The 17,054-nt window shown below is 53.3% G+C and overlaps 1 protein-coding gene across 1 annotated transcript in view; it reads right to left on the bottom strand.

The window, feature by feature from the left end:
- Positions 1-6,072: 6,072 nt before the first annotated feature.
- Positions 6,073-17,054, bottom strand: part of NQO2 (N-ribosyldihydronicotinamide:quinone dehydrogenase 2) — a 45,262-nt gene continuing 34,280 nt past the window's right edge. Inside the window, exon 7 of the mRNA XM_062183961.1 lies at positions 6,073-6,165. Within this exon, the coding sequence (XP_062039945.1) occupies positions 6,124-6,165 (42 nt within the window). The 3' untranslated portion in view covers positions 6,073-6,123. The remainder of the gene's footprint in view (positions 6,166-17,054) is intronic.

Raw genomic sequence — 17,054 nt, 5'->3', positions numbered from 1 at the left:
TGAACTTTTCGCAGGCTGTTCCTATATGCAGTAGCATAACTACCTCCACACTCCAAAAGTTCCTTGTTCCTTTGCAGTTTCTCTCCTTAGTCTTAGCCCCTAGCAAGCGCTGATCATCTGAATACCTGTCGGTATGTCTTCCCTTGTGTCTGGCTTCTTTGATTTAGCACAGTGCTTCTGAGATTCAACCATGTTGAATTTTTTCAGTGGAATAAGTGCAGTATTAGTTTTTATTTTTCATTCTAAAAATTGTAGGAAAAACACAATGACTCTTTTCTTCTCTTAGGCTCACAATTGTGAATATTTTGCCACGTCTGTATTATCTTTTCCTGCACCACACGCACCTGCACACCTGTTGTTAAAGCATTTCCTAGTCAGCTCGCACCACCTCAGAACAAGGGTGTCCTATTGGAGCATTTTCATCATAGTTACTGTAAGTTTTTGCCAGATCATTCCAACATCCGTGCCACCTGTTTACACTTTGGATGTAGGAGTTGCAAAGGAAGAAGCAAAACTGCCACTACTCAGAGATGAATGACACCTACCTAGTATCTGGGGTAGCATCTCTTGATTTTCTTTTCCCCAGCCTGTTGAGATTTTCCTAGTTCTCTGGTTGCCAAGTAACTTGGGGTTGAGTTATGTATATTTGGGATGTTCTGAAATATTGAGCTTTCATTCTATAGGAATGTCATTTTTGTTTTAGCATGATATCACCCTGGTAGTTGCAAGCCACAAGTTCAAACAGAAGGCCAGTGGACACTTTTTTCAAAGCCTCTGCAGTGCTGTTTAGACCTGTCTCATGTGAGCGGCTCAGTCTGTAATCAGAGCAGCAAGCTCACCTTGGAGTTGAGTTGAACACCTCTGATAATGCTGCCTGGGCTCAGGGCTGCATGTGGGTGATTCAGCGATGAGCCTCGCGTTCCTGCACACCGCCGGTCTCCCTGTGGCCCCCTCAGGACTTCTGGTTTTAGGGGGCTTCTAGTCACACTGCAGACAGAAAGCCAGGGCTTTCATTGCCTGCTGCGCCCAGTGCTTCAGGTGTGCCTCTGTCCAGAGCCAGGCGATGAAAGAGGGGAGTGCACTGGGCCTTGGCCCGACTCCACGTGGCTGCAGTGTCACTGATCAGAGGGCACACTGGGCCTTGGCCCCGACTCCACGTGGCTGCAGTGTCACGGATCGGAGGGCACACTGGGCCTTGGCCCCGACTCCACGTGGCTGCAGTGTCAAGGATCGGAGGGCACACTGGGCCTTGGCCCGACTCCACGTGGCTGCAGTGTCACTGATCGGACGGCACACTGGGCCTTGGCCCCGACTCCACGTGGCTGCAGTGTCACGGATCGGAGGGCACACTGGGCCTTGGCCCCGACTCCACGTGGCTGCAGTGTCAAGGATCGGAGGGCACACTGGGCCTTGGCCCGACTCCACGTGGCTGCAGTGTCACTGATCGGACGGCACACTGGGCCTTGGCCCCGACTCCACGTGGCTGCAGTGTCACGGATCGGACGGCACACTGGGCCTTGGCCCCGACTCCACGTGGCTGCAGTGTCACTGATCAGAGGGCACACTGGGCCTTGGCCCCGACTCCACGTGGCTGCAGTGTCACTGATCAGAGGGCACACTGGGCCTTGGCCCCGACTCCACGTGGCTGCAGTGTCACGGATCGGAGGGCACACTGGGCCTTGGCCCCGACTCCACGTGGCTGCAGTGTCACTGATCGGAGGGCACACTGGGCCTTGGCCCCGACTCCACGTGGCTGCAGTGTCACTGATCGGAGGGCACACTGGGCCTTGGCCCCGACTCCACGTGGCTGCAGTGTCACTGATCGGAGGGCACACTGGGCCTTGGCCCCGACTCCACGTGGCTGCAGTGTCACTGATCGGAGGGCACACTGGGCCTTGGCCCCGACTCCACGTGGCTGCAGTGTCACTGATCGGAGGGCACACTGGGCCTTGGCCCCGACTCCACGTGGCTGCAGTGTCACGGATCGGAGGGCACACTGGGCCTTGGCCCCGACTCCACGTGGCTGCAGTGTCACTGATCGGAGGGCACACTGGGCCTTGGCCCGACTCCACGTGGCTGCAGTGTCACTGATCGGAGGGCACACTGGGCCTTGGCCCCGACTCCACGTGGCTGCAGTGTCACTGATCGGATGGCACACTGGGCCTTGGCCCCGACTCCACGTGGCTGCAGTGTCACTGATCAGAGGGCACACTGGGCCTTGGCCCCGACTCCACGTGGCTGCAGTGTCACGGATCGGACGGCACACTGGGCCTTGGCTCCGACTCCACGTGGCTGCAGTGTCACTGATCGGAGGGCACACTGGGCCTTGGCCCGACTCCACGTGGCTGCAGTGTCACTGATCGGACGGCACACTGGGCCTTGGCCCGACTCCACGTGGCTGCAGTGTCACTGATCGGAGGGCACACTGGGCCTTGGCCCCGACTCCACGTGGCTGCAGTGTCACTGATCGGAGGGCACACTGGGCCTTGGCCCCGACTCCACGTGGCTGCAGTGTCACTGATCGGAGGGCACACTGGGCCTTGGCCCCGACTCCACGTGGCTGCAGTGTCACTGATCGGACGGCACACTGGGCCTTGGCCCGACTCCACGTGGCTGCAGTGTCACTGATCGGACGGCACACTGGGCCTTGGCCCGACTCCACGTGGCTGCAGTGTCACTGATCGGACGGCACACTGGGCCTTGGCCCGACTCCACGTGGCTGCAGTGTCACTGATCGGAGGGCACACTGGGCCTTGGCCCGACTCCACGTGGCTGCAGTGTCACTGATCGGATAGCACAGTTCTCTTCTTCAGAGTCCGGCTTTTGCAGGCTCCGTTTGTTGCCACTGCAGGGTTCTTACACACTTGAGTATACAAGAAAAGAAAAAAAACGGAGGATGTCACACTCTGCTTGAATATTAGGAATTCCATTCAAGCCAGAACTGGGGGCTTCTCCTAGAGTTGTTTCTGTCTTCAACCTGTGCCTCCTTGAGAATTTTTGGCTGCGATTTCAGGCTGAGGGATACTACAGGAAACAGGGGGGCACGCACTGCCAGGCTGGCTGTACCTGGATTCTGGTCTTGCAAGATCTTCCTGCTAATATTAGCTTTTCAGATCCCTGAAACAGCTGCTCTAAGCATCTACCAGGGCTTCCAGGCTGCACTCAGTGGAGAGACAGGATGGAGCAGGCTATTCCATCTCATCCAGAGCCAGAATCGGGACTTGGCTTTTATTCCCGTCAAACAAAACACAATCTCAGATCCAGATAACTGCGCTGGTGAGTGTCGCCACACATTCAGGGAACAAAAGATCTGACTCTTAAATCAATCCAGAGAATAAAGAAAAGAGACCCCCTCCCAACGCTGTGTTAAAATCTGACAAGGACAGGAGGAGAAAATGACGGGCGAATCTGACTCATCAATACCAGTGTAAAAAAGTAACCCAACTACCAGCAAACAGAAATAGGACAAGATAGCATAACCAAAGTGAGTTTCCCAGGGGCATCTGAATACGCTTCCAAACATTCGATGGCATTCAGCAGCCATTCGTCACGCTAAGGGGGAACCCTCGAACGCTTCCGCGTAGAAGCCAGATGAGGGCACCTGTCACCCCTGCACAGAAGGTTCTTCTGAAACCATGGCCCCAGAGCTGTGAGGTCACAGGGTCCCTTTGGGGAGGTACAAAGCTGCGGCTGCCACGTGGAGCGTTGAGAGCTCCAGTGCCCACCCTGTGGTCTGTAGACGGACAGGGAGCAGCAGAGAGGGACCTCCCACCAGGGAGGGAAGCAGGGATGGTGGCAGGAGGAGGACGGAATTCCCTGCCTTAGTTTTCTGAAAACAGATACTGAGCAGAGTGTGTGTCCTGGGCTGGCATATGGATATCTACTTACGTATACAAGAGCAAACAGCAAGACGGAGAATTTTATCACAGTCACGGAACCGTGTATTTCCCATTCCTCTCTGTCGCCACGCCCCTGACTAGTTTCTGCGTTATTTTGGGGAAAGCCAATCTACCACGGTGCCGGCCTCTCTGCAGCTTCCTCCTGGGCACGCAGAGAACAGCTCGAGCTGTGTTCCTGGGCTCCTCGGGGCGGAGTCTGGGGCCCGGCAGCCTGCAGGGGTGAGTCCGCTTACCCTCCAGGAGGAGCAGACAGCTCTGCGCCCTGGGAAGCGGTGCGTCGCCAGGTTCTGGTCCCTTTGTAGTGCAGGCTTCGTGTGCGGGTGTTCATGGCGTGTCCTTTATACGCAGTCCTGGGACTCAGGAGTGGGAGGAGCAACATGAAACGATACCAACCAGGGACTGCTCCGCCGTGAGGAGTAACACTTGTTTCTCACCCAGAAGTCTTGTTCTGCCGATATCCATGAAATAGGGTGGAATAAGCTAAATTAGTCTCGTGAAAGCGGCAAATCCTAGAACCCGCGTGGCCTGACAATTGTGTGGTCCTATTCTGCTTACATGCAACATTTTCTGACAGCGTTTTATACGGAGTACATAGCACCACACTTTTTCCTATTGAGTTTATATGTTTTCAGTCAAAGGGCCATATTGGACTTAGTCAAACCCATATTTAGGATTCTTCATTTTTTAAAAAAATCTATAATTTGGTGATTTTTAAAAATAACTCCCTTAGGATAAATTCTCAAGAATGAGGCTAAAATATTAAGTGTATGTGACAAGTTTTCTTCTAAATTATGTCTTTACTTTCTGGAAGAAAAAACAAAAGTCATAGTAGTAGAGGAAAAGATGGTTCTGTGGTCGTATCTGTGATTAAAAATCATTGTAAACGGAGAGTAGGCCCAGGCTGTATCCCGGGGATGTGAATCCAGACGGCGTCAGGGTAGCCTGTGAAGACGTAGGAAGATTGCATTTTGCTGTGTAAAACCCCGTGTAAACACTAGCTCATGGAAGTTCTTTACCATTTGGGTCAATGGTTTATCAAGAGCATTTTTGCACACCGTTAAATGGTAGCAGTCGAAACCATGCAGAAAGTTAAGCCAGAGAGGTTTCATACAGACTCACCAACTACAGTACGGAATGGCTAAGTTACAAGGAAGCTTTGAAGACACCCTAGGCCTGGGGGAGGGCACCCCAAGGAGGGCAAGCATGGAGGTTACTGGAGATAGTTTGCTCCTGCTGGAGCCGGCCTGAAGTGGCCAGGCAAGCAGCAGGGGAGTATAGGTGTGCAAGGACTGTCCAGGCCGGTGGGGACAGATGCCAAGGCAGCGTGGCACGGACAGGGTGTGGTGGCTGTGCAGACCCCACCCACGCTGAACTTTGGCTCACTTTAGGTGAGACATGGGTAAGGGAGTTGCTCTGCTCGTCACACAGCAGACACTAGAAGTGACATCAGAGCCGGGGGCCACAGACCGAGAAGACACACAGGAAATAGAGTCGGCCCAGTTAGTATGTTACGTGCAGTCCCGTCTGGCCACTCCGATGAGCGGCATGCATTGAGTATTGTTGGCCAGAACACCCAGGGAGTGTCCAGTGTGGCGTGGTTGGGTCCTCACGACACCACCACTGCTTTTCTTGTTCATGATGCACACGCAGCAGCGAAACTCGTCTGGGAGGCGAGGGCCTCACACCACGGAGGTGTCCTGAGCTCCAGCCGAAGCCTCCGCTCCCCGCCAGCGTCACAGAAGTAGGAAAGCCTGGGTTAGACGCTGCCCCTTGCGTGTCGGCCAATGCCAGTTTACTAGAAATCCACTCCTGCGCGGGAGGACAAAGTTCACAGAACACAGGGCTTTTCCCGTAAACATCTCTGCGGTTTCCTGATCCTGACTGGCAGGGCCCGGGACGCGGAAGTGCAGTGGAGAAGGGGGTTTCCGGTGGGCAGCAAAGCCTAGGTCCTCACTTCCCCCAGCAGAGCAGCTCTCAGAACCACCGGCCGGCGGCTTCCTGTTAGACACGGGTTCCTCCCAGAAGGAGGCCTCTCTCCCACCTGGGGCCAGCCTGCAGCAAGTGGTTCCAACACAGCTGCCCACTGCTGTGTTTCCAACACAGCTGTGCTTCAGCCAAGATGCACGGAGCTGTCACCCAGCCCTAGGTGGTAAGTACAGAGCAGAAACCGCACTGAGAAAGGCTTGCCTTGGACCCCGTCCCAATGGATTCGGTCCGTCAGTTCTCACACGGCTGCACTAGGAGGCACTGTCGACTCTCCATCAAACTGAAAGAGAGAGAGAGAGAGAAAGATATTAGGGCAGAACACATTATCATTTCCCAAGTCTGATTGCTTTTATGCTCAGAATCAACTCTCTTTTTGAAAAAAATATTGTATTCATTCATTTGAATGCGAGAGACAGAGAGAGAGAGAGAGAGAGAGAGAGAGAGAGAGAGAATCTCCTATCCACTGATTCATTTCCCAAAGGCTAGCAACAGTCAGGAGCCAAGAGCCAGGAGCTCAATCTGAGTCTCTCGCATGGGTGGCAGGGACCCAGCTACTTGGGCCATCGCCTGCTGCCTCCCCAGGTGCTCGTTAAGGAAGCTGGCGTGGAGAGCAGGGCTGGGACTTGAACTTAGGCACTCACGGTGCGTGAGCATCCCAAGTGGCGGCATAACTGCGACACCGAATGGCCACCCCCGAGAATCAGCTCTCACAGCTCACCGTTGAACACCCAGGGTGGCTGCGTTGTTCCGAGGCAGGGGGAGGTTCGGATGCCAGGACACAAACAGTTTTGAGAGAGAAACTCACAGCTTTAAAAGGTGCAGAGGCCACAGGATGTAACAGTAGCCTTTCCTGGGCCCAGCGGATGTGGGTCTCCTCTCTGGCCCCTGTCCCAGGGTGGATGAAATGAGGGCTCATTTATCCTGGGACCAGGTAGCAGTTGGAAGAGGAAATCTGTTTAAGAGGGAGAGTGACATCTGGGCTTCACCCAACAGCTGGGCTGGGCTGGGCAGCAGGAACTCAATCCAGGCCTCATGTGGCTGGCAGCACCCAATGCCTTGAGCCGTCACCACTGCCCCTGCCCCGCCCAGGATCTGCATTGGCAGGAAGCTGGAGTCGGAGCCAGAGTAGACATGGATAATAAGCCAGGAGGACAAACTCCAGTCACTGAACAGAAATGCCATCACCGCAGGAACAAGTCAGGGGTGGAAAGAGAATCAAACTCCCTGCCATTCATTGTCATTACTGGTGTACGTGCCTGTGTCCTCCCTAGTTTAACAGTCATTTATAGGGCCCGTGCTGAGGCATAGAGGGTAAAGCTGCCACCTGCAGTGCCGGCATCCCATATGGTCGCCGGTCTAGTCCCAGCTGCTCCACTTCCAATCCAGCTCTCTGCTGTGGCCTGGGAAAGCAGTGGAAGATGGCCCAAGTCCTTAGGCCCCTGCACCCGCGTGGGAGACCCGGAAGAAGCTCCTGGCTCCTGGCTTCAGTTCAGCTCAGCTCCAGCCATTGTGGCCATTGGGGAGTGAACCAGCGGATGGAAAACATATTCTCTCTCTCTCCCTCTCTCCCTCTCCCTCTCTCCCTCTTTCCTTCTCTCTCCCTCTCTCCCCCTCTCTCTGCCTCTCTGTCACTCTGCCTTTCAAATAAATACAAAAATCTTTTTAAAAAATACTTCATTTAGAATGTGGTCAGTGTTTTTCCTCTTTATGTATACTCGTTGAATAAACACTTGTTGAATAATAACACAGAAAAATAAATAAATGAACAATGAATGTATCTGGAAGAGTGGAAGTCTACCAGATGGAAGAATCTTTAGGAAATCTAAAGCTCATGAAGCTCCTTAATAAACCCAGCAAGCCTACCTTTCTCCTGAGCACAGCCCTGACGAGCCTGCTACAGGCATTAGCCGTCGTTACTATCAGTGTTGAGCGCAGCAACAAGCTAGCATTCTGGGCTAGGGCGGGAGGCACACGGACGCATTCACCGGTTCATGCCCGAGGGAGAGGAGCACGCAGAGTCCTTAACCCGCCTGAGTCCGGTGCTGAAGCCGAGGCTCGGTCCAGAGTCAGCCACCAGAGGGAGGCAAGTGCACACTCCAGCTCCAGCCGCGCCCAGTACTGTGCAGCAGCTGGGTCAGACCCATTGGCTCCCTGAGGCTCAGTCTAGAGTCCTCAGTGCCCCCAGGAGCCCACCTGCCTTCCGTCGGGCTCCCACACACAGCGTCCAGCGTACCGGGCTGTAGAGCGTGGAGCAGTGGCCTTGCTGACTCAGATCTGGCCGACACGTGTGTTTGGAGGACTCCCTGTGCCACTGATCAATTTTGTTTTTTAGAAAGAGGAGAACGTGCACTCATCAGAAAAACCACGAGGGTCTCCCTTAAGTTCTAGAATCTTCCAGGCACGAGGCTGGTTTGCAGCCTCGGTGGCCTTGCACGTTCCGTCTCGGCAATGCCAGGTCCAGGAGCGCCCGCACTGAGAGCCGTGGAAGCCACAGTGTGGGCACCGCGTGAGCCATCGCACTGGACCAAGGACCTGGGCACTCAGCAGCCACCCTGAGACCCTGGAGTCCTGACTACAGCCATCTTGTTGCCTGCACAGAAATGGATTTTGAGCACCATTTCTTTCTTGATGTGCTTCCTACGAATACGTGTGGTGCTGGTACTAACCGCACTGCAGCCTGAAGTTTAGAAAGCTAAATAGTTCTAACAGGAGGAAAAAGGAACCTTAAATACCACTCCCTCAGCTTCCTGAACCGTCACCTGCTCCTGAGTTGTATCTCTGGGCAGAGACCTCGTCTTAGATTGAAGAACCCTGGGCTGCAGAGAGAAGCTGGGGAGAGCGTGCCACACCTCAGCAGGCTCACCCCACACACGGTGGGCAGCCCGGCCACGTCAGAGATCACGCCCCTCATCAGGGACACAGGGGCCCCGCCTCTTCAACTCTCGTGAGCTCACGAGGTGTCAGTGTGTCCAAGACCACGCAGCTTCCAGGCTGTTCCCGAGGACATGATGCGCATGCTAAACTAGAGGGACCAGGTGGGTGAAGACACCAAAGGACAGGGATCCGTGTCGGAAGCAGGGGCTACCTGCTCAGCCAGTGACGTCTGTCCAGTCAACTTGGGAAAATCCAGCCACAGTCGCTTACAACCAATAACCAAAACGCAAGGCAACAATGCAGGTAGTTAATGGATACAGCAGGCAGCACCCAGGAGGGTGGACAGATTAGCTCCATCTGGACAGGTCAGGAAGACTTCCCGGACAGGAGATCCTGGAAGTGGGCTTTGAGGGGTACCCAGGATTTTCCAGGCAGCAGAGACTGGAGAAGGAACGAGGTCATTGTAGAGAGAAAGCATTCAGCTGACTCAAGAATTCTCTGCCCGAGTGGTAGGCTCATGTGCGCCATGTTTGGGATACGCCGGTTTGTGGCATTCAAGGGATGCGGGGAGGGTCCACAAGGAACCAGACTAGAGGGTAGGTAGGGCCAGATCACCAAAAGGTCTTAATTGCCATGCTAAGAAACTTAACAGGAGGAAGCAGTGGGCAACAACGGAAGGTGTTTGAGCTGGACGGTTAACTTAGAACCTTCGCAGATTTGCGTGTTGGTGAGACCCGTGGGTAGCAATGTAGAGAAGGCCAAGGTTGGAGGTTACACAACTCGTTAGGAGATGATCATAGCATAACAAAAACGTTCCAGGCCCCACAGGGTCAGCATGGACATCTGGATTCAGGGCGCTGTCACGGGAATGGTCAAACCCACAGGCCTGAGCTCCTCACCAAAGCATGAGTCAGCCCCCAGCCTTCTGCGCACGCCCCCCGCCCTTGTCGGCTTTGCCTTCTGCCTCCTCCGCAGGGTATGCAGATGAGGGACCCCGAATCCTGAACTTCTCAGCCTCCGGAACTACGGGAAGCACTGAGAAATCTCTGTCTTTTATAAAGTACCAGTCTGGGCATTGTGTTAGAGCTGCACGAAGCGAGCTAAGACACAACCTCATCAGGGCTTCCCGTTCTAAGGAACACAGCACAATAACCAGAGTTATTAAAATGCACGCCCAGTCTTTCCTTGTGCTTCCAAACAATGCTAAAGGGAGCACAATTCAAAGGGCAAAGCGACAGAGCAGCTCCACGGCCCCTAGGTGTGAGCCATCGGAGAGCAGGGATCCTGCCTACCTACCCTGTGTATTCACACATTCCTCGCTCTTGGGCCAGCAGCAGTTGCTTAATGGGTGCTGGGTAGGTGTTTGTCGACTCCCCCTGTGCAGCCCTCAGACTGCAAACCCACGGCTCCCCAGCCGTCACCCACTCGCCTGCACCCGCCTCTTGCACGTGGACCCATGGGCACCTGCCTGGCAGAGTCTGCTCTGCTTCCAGGCTTGTGGACAGCTCTGTGCATAAAGATCAGGCTCTGTGCTGGAGGAGGAGGCTGGGAACACTTGGGAATGACGACTTCTGTCTCCGCCACATTCGAGACACTCCAGCTGAGAGGTGACAAGGACCTACTCGGTCACTGTTAATGGCAGGAAGGCAAGGCTGGCCAGGACAGGTGGTACTGGGACAGCATCAGCCTACAGACTCCAAAGCTGGAGTGTCACCTGGAGGAACAGGTGCACTGCTGATCCCACCACGTGCCAAGCAGTGTACTACACTGAGCGCCTTAGCATACTAACGTTTGAAGTCATGCGTGTAACCCCGTGAGTCACTGCTGTTACATCTGAAGTCATACATGTAACCCCATGAGTCACTGCTGTTACATCTGAAGTCATACATGTAACCCTGTGAGGTCACTGCTGTTACATCTGAAGTCATGCATGTAACCCCGTGAGGTCACTGCTGTTACATCTGAAGTCATGCATGTAACCCCGTGAGGTCACTGCTGTTACATCTGAAGTCATACATGTAACCCCGTGAGGTCACTGCTGTTACATCTGAAGTCATACATGTAACCCCGTGAGTCACTGCTGTTACATCTGAAGTCATACATGTAACCCCGTGAGGTCACTGCTGTTACATCTGAAGTCATACATGTAACCCCGTGAGTCACTGCTGTTACACCTGAAGTCATACATGTAACCCCATGAGGTCACTGCTGTTACACCTGAAGTCATACATGTAACCCCATGAGGTCACTGCTGTTACACCTGAAGTCATACATGTAACCCCATGAGGTCACTGCTGTTATACCTGAAGTCATACATGTAACCCCGTGAGTCACTGCTGTTACACCTGAAGTCATACATGTAACCCCATGAGTCACTGCTGTTACACCTGAAGTCATACATGTAACCCCGTGAGTCACTGCTGTTACACCTGAAGTCATACATGTAACCCCGTGAGGTCACTGCTGTTACATCTGAAGTCATGCATGTAACCCCGTGAGTCACTGCTGTTACATCTGAAGTCATACATGTAACCCCATGAGGTCACTGCTGTTACATTTGAAGTCATACATGTAACCCCGTGAGGTCACTGTTTCCATTTTTCAGAGAGGGTGGCCACATGCCTGATGTCACAGAGTTAATAATTTGCACACCTGGACTTCAACCCAAATCTGTACAGCTTCAAGGATCAAAACTGTGACGCTGTATTTTATTTGTCTAAGAGTTTAAAAATGTTCATTTGTCTTGAAGGGGAAAACTAGAATCTGTCCTAGTGCCAAAATTGTTTTTTTAACTTTGCTTTGCCTTCTTTTTCAATCTATTGTTTGGATGCAAAAGAGAAAGGGAACAGCTTTGTTCAAGAGTGAATTTGTGAGAAAAATCTATCAGTGTGATTGCCTCAGTAGAGAAACCTGAAACCTGATATCAGATAACACCGTAGTGATCAATCACGATATTTTGTGCACTTCCTTTAAGTTAGGAACTGTATGCTCCCAAAATTCATATATTGAAATCCTGACATCTGACGTGATACTCTTAGAATGTGAGTCCTGGCCGGCGCAGCGGCTCACTAGGCTAATCCTCCGCCTGCGGCGCTGGCACCCCGGGTTCTAGTCCTGGTCGGGGCGCCGGTTCTGTCCTGGTTGCTCCTCTTCTAATCCAGCTCTCTGCTGTGGCCCGGGAGGGCAGTGGAGGATGGCCCAAGTGCTTGGGCCCTGCACCCGCCTGGGAGACCAGGAGGAAGCACCTGGCTCCTGGCTTCGAATCAGCACAGCACACCGGCCGCAACACGCTGGCCATAGCGGCCATTTGGGGGGCGAACCAACGGAAGGAACACCTTGTCTCTCTGTCTCTCTCTCTCACTGTCTAACTCTGCCTGTCAAAATAAATAAATAAATAAATAAATAAATAAATAAATAAAATAAAAAGAATGTGAGTTCTTTGGGCAGTATCAGACTGTGAGGATGGAGTCCTCAAGAATGGGATTAGTGCCCTTATGAAAGGGACCCCAGAGAGACTCCTCTCCCTCTTTCCACTATGAGAAAGACAATGAGGGGGCTGGCACTGTGCTGTAACTGGTAAAGCCACTGCCAGTGATATGAGCATCCCATATGGCACCAGTTTGTGTCCCAGCAGCTGATCACGCCTGATCACGTCTGATCCAGCTCCCTGCTAATGCACCTGGGAAAGGCAGCAGAGGACGGCCCAAGTATCTGGGCCCCTGCACCCATGTGGGAGATTCAGATGAAGCTCCTGGTTCCTAGCTTTGGCCTGGCCCAGTACTGGCCATTGTGGTCATCTGAGGAGTGAACCAGCAAATGGAAGATCTCAATTGCGCGTTCTCTCTCTCTCCCGCCGTGTGTGTGTGTGTGTGTAACTCTAACTTTCAAAATGAATAAATCTTTTTTTTTTTTTAAAAAAAGAAATACAATGGGGAACTGTGGTATGGAAGACGGCCCTCACCAGAACCTATCTCCTTGACACTGAACTTTCAGCCTCCAGGGCCATGAGAACACACACACACACACACACTTCTGTTGTGTATAAGCCACCAGTCGATAAAACTTTGTGACAACTCCACAGAAACTCTGGGAGAATCTTGAGAAGGGAAAATAGGACCAGTGCAGATTTGGGGGGCAAACAGATTGCTGTATCCAGTAATGTTAAAAAACCATCTCAGGCCCATAAGCCTGGCTGGCAGCTCTCGAGAAGTGGCCCAAGGTGTTCACTGGTCTGCACGTGGACCACTGGTACGAGTGCAGGACACTGGTGTTAAAGGCACCACTGGTTCGTTTCCCCAAACACCCATTTGGAGCTCTTACTGTGCCATCCATTACGTGGCCACGGAAGCACAGTCCTGAATTAGGCAGAGGAATTCTCTGAGGCAGAGAGGAACTGTGACCCAGTAACTCCCCAGTGATGTGACCGCGGCCTCAGCTGAGTCCACGCGTGCAGGGCACACACATGATGTGACCGCGGCCCTCAGCTGAGTCCACGCGTGCAGGGCACACGCATGATGTGACCATGGCCCTCAGCTGAGTCCACGCGTACAGAGCACACACATGATGTGACTGTGGCCTCAGCTGAGTCCACGCATGCAGGGCACACATGATGTGACCGCGGCCATCAGCTGAGTCCACGCATGCAGGGCACACACATGATGTGACCACGGCCTCAGCTGAGTCCACGCGTGCAGGGCACACATGATGTGACCGCGGCCTCAGCTGAGTCCACGCATGCAGGGCACACACATGATGTGACAGTGGCCTCAGCTGAGTCCACACGTGCAGGGCACACACATGATGTGACCATGGCCTCAGCTGAGTCCACGTGCAGGGCACACACATGATGTTACTGTGGCCTCAGCTGAGTCCACGCGTGCAGGGCACACACATGATGTGACCGTGGCCTCAGCTGAGTCCACGCGTGCAGGGCACACATGATGTGACCGCGGCCCTCAGCTGAGTCCACGCGTGCAGGGCACACACATGATGTGACCGCGGCCCTCAGCTGAGTCCACGCGTGCAGGGCACACACATGATGTGACAGTGGCCTCAGCTGAGTCCATGCGTGCAGGGCACACACATGATGTGACAGTGGCCTCAGCTGAGTCCACACGTGCAGGGCACACACATGATGTGACCGCGGCCCTCAGCTGAGTCCACGCGTGCAGGGCACACACATGATGTGACCGCGGCCCTCAGCTGAGTCCACGCGTGCAGGGCACACACATGATGTGACTGTGGCCTCAGCTGAGTCCATGCGTGCAGGGCACACACATGATGTGACTGTGGCCCTCAGCTGAGTCCACGCGTGCAGAGTGCACACATGATGTGACCGCGGCCTCAGCTGAGTCCACGTGTGCAGAGTGCACACATGATGTGACTGTGGCCCTCAGCTGAGTCCACACGTGCAGGGCACACACATGATGTGATCATGGCCTCAGCTGAGTCCACGCATGCAGGGCACACACATGATGTGACTGTGGCCTCAGCTGAGTCCACGCATGCAGGGCACACACATGATGTGACTGTGGCCTCAGCTGAGTCCACGCGTGCAGGGCACACACATGATGTGACCGCGGCCCTCAGCTGAGTCCACGCGTGCAGGGCACACACATGATGTGACTGTGGCCTCAGCTGAGTCCACACGTGCAGGGCACACACATGATGTGACAGTGGCCTCAGCTGAGTCCACGCGTGCAGGGCACACACATGATGTGACCGCGGCCTCAGCTGAGTCCACGCGTGCAGGGCGCACACATGATGTGACCGCGGCCTCAGCTGAGTCCACGCGTGCAGGGCGCACACATGATGTGACCGCGGCCTCAGCTGAGTCCACGCGTGCAGGGCACACACATGATGTGACCGCGGCCTCAGTTGAGTCCACATGCAGGGCACACACATGATGTGACCGCGGCCTCAGCTGAGTCCACACGTGCAGGGCGCACACTGGCTGCAGCTCCGCCTGCTCGTTCATCCACTCGGGAAGAATCCACTGCAGACCAGGTCCTTACTGCACATGGGTGAGAGCGTTTCCCCACCACAGGAGAACAATTTGGGGGAATTCCACTCGATAGTGGAAGAAAGCCATGATCAAACAGTTAAGTTATATTCAAAGTAGAGAAATAGTGAGACTTTTAAAATAGTGTTCATCTAACATTGTTTTCATTGATAATTTGCAAGATTCATGTTTATTTGATTTTTCCAGTGCATAGGGTTGGAAAATAGGATGGAATAAATTATGCACTCTCAACATGAACCAGAAACCCTGCATTAAAGGTAGGATGGATATAATTTGACTATTCCAAGCGCAGGGCTTTACTGCTATCCTGTAAATACAGATGGTACTCAACTTACAGTAGTTCACTTACAGTAGGTGCAAGAGTGATATTCAGAAGAAACCTGATTTTGGGTTTTGCATCGGATCTTTCCTGGGCTAGCTGGGCACGATCCAAGCCTGCCTAGGAAACCTGTGACACTCTGCAGTGCCCTGTGCTGCTAAGCCAGGATGCACAGGAGGCTGGGAAGGGTTAACACATATTTTAAAAGAGTTATGTACTGGGGCCAGGGCTGTGGCGTAGTGGGTAAAGCCACTGCCTGCTCTGCCAGCATCCCATGAGAACACCGGTTTGAGTCCCAGCTGCTCCACTTCTGATGCAGCTCTCTGCTATGGCCTGGGAAAACAGTGGAAGATGGCCCAAGTCTTTGGGCCCCTGCACTCACGTAGGAGACCCAGAAGAAGCTTCCTGGCTCCTGGCTCCTGGCTCCTGGCTTTGGATCAGCCCAGCTCCGGCCATTGTGGCCATCTGGGGAGTGAACCAGCAGATGGAAAACTTCTCTTTGCCTCTGCCTCTCTGTAACTCTACCTTTCAAATAAATAAATAAATCTTTTTAAAAAATAGTTATGTATTTATGAAAAAGGCAGAGAGAGAGAGAGAGAGAGAGAAAGAGAGAGAGAGAGAGAGAGACGATCGTTCCATCCATTGGTTCACTCCCCAAATGACCTCAATAGCGAAAGCTGGGCCAGGCTGCAGCCAGGAGCCAGGAACCAGGTCTCCCACATAGGCAGGGCTCTGAGCACTTGAGCCATCACCTGCTGCTTCCCAGGCACACTACCAGGGAGCTGGAGCAGAAGCAGAGATGCTCCGGTAGGAGACGCAAGCATCCGGCTTGGCCCACTGTGCCACACGCCTGTCCCAGGGTTAACACATTTTTAACTTCCCGTGTTTTCAGCTTACGAAGGCGTTGGTTCATGCTGAACATTGGAACCAAAAGGACACTGACGTCTGCTCTCAGCCATGGCCTGGCCACACCCGGACAAATATCAATCAGTTAGGAATGTTTTTGTTTTTTTTCTTCTGAAAACCCGAAGGAATTTGATACTTAACCCAAAGCACAAAGAACTAACCTGAGATCCTGAGGCCTGAGCATCATCTGCCTGGGGGGGGGGGGTGGTCTGCACTGGGGACATCTCACAGACTGTCACCTCTCCCAGTCCCGGTGTGAAGGGTTGTCACGGCAAAAGTCCCTGCAAGGCTCGTCGTCTTTCTGGAAAGCAAAGTGTCACACACTCTGCTATTAGAGCTGCACTAAAACTGCATGCTGAAATGGGTTGGGGCAACAACCACGAAAACGATAGAGCCCAGATTTGTGAATGATCCAATCAGAAACAAAGGAGAAAGTGTTGTACATACCATGAAAACTATCGGCTCCATTTCACTCTTCCGGGAATAGGAGTTGAGAATCAAGCAGTGTTATTGTTAAGGATTTTAACCCTCATCCCCAAATCCCACGTTTCATGTCTTGGACCATGTCTTTTTCCTCTGAAGATTTTATTTATGGCTCCCATCTGGAGAATGCAAAGAATGTCTTCATAGCTGTGGATTGTCATCCCACCAAACCTCTCTTTTTAAATTTATTTATTTATTTGAAAGGCAGAGTTACAGAGAGGCAGAGGCAGACAGAGACAGAGAGGTCTTCTATCCATTGGTTTACTCCCTAAATGGCCACAATAGCTGGAGCCAGGCCGATCTGAAGCCAGGAGCCAGGACTTTCTTCCGGGTCTCCCACATGGGCTCAGAGACTCAAGGACTCGGGCCATCTTCCACTGCTCTCCCAGGAACATCAGCAGAGAGCTGGATCAGAAGCGCAGCAGCCAGGACTCGAACTGCTGCCTATGTGGGATGCCGGCACTGCAGGCCATGGCTTCACCCACTATGCCACAGCACCACCCACCCCCCCAGGGTGCACTTTGGTCAGGAGGGGTTTACATCTCAACCCCTCAGGGGGCACCAG

Source organism: Lepus europaeus, chromosome 3 (assembly GCF_033115175.1).
Source record: "Lepus europaeus isolate LE1 chromosome 3, mLepTim1.pri, whole genome shotgun sequence".
Classification (NCBI taxonomy): Eukaryota; Metazoa; Chordata; class Mammalia; order Lagomorpha; family Leporidae; genus Lepus; species Lepus europaeus.
This window is presented reverse-complemented; position numbering and strand designations above follow the sequence as displayed.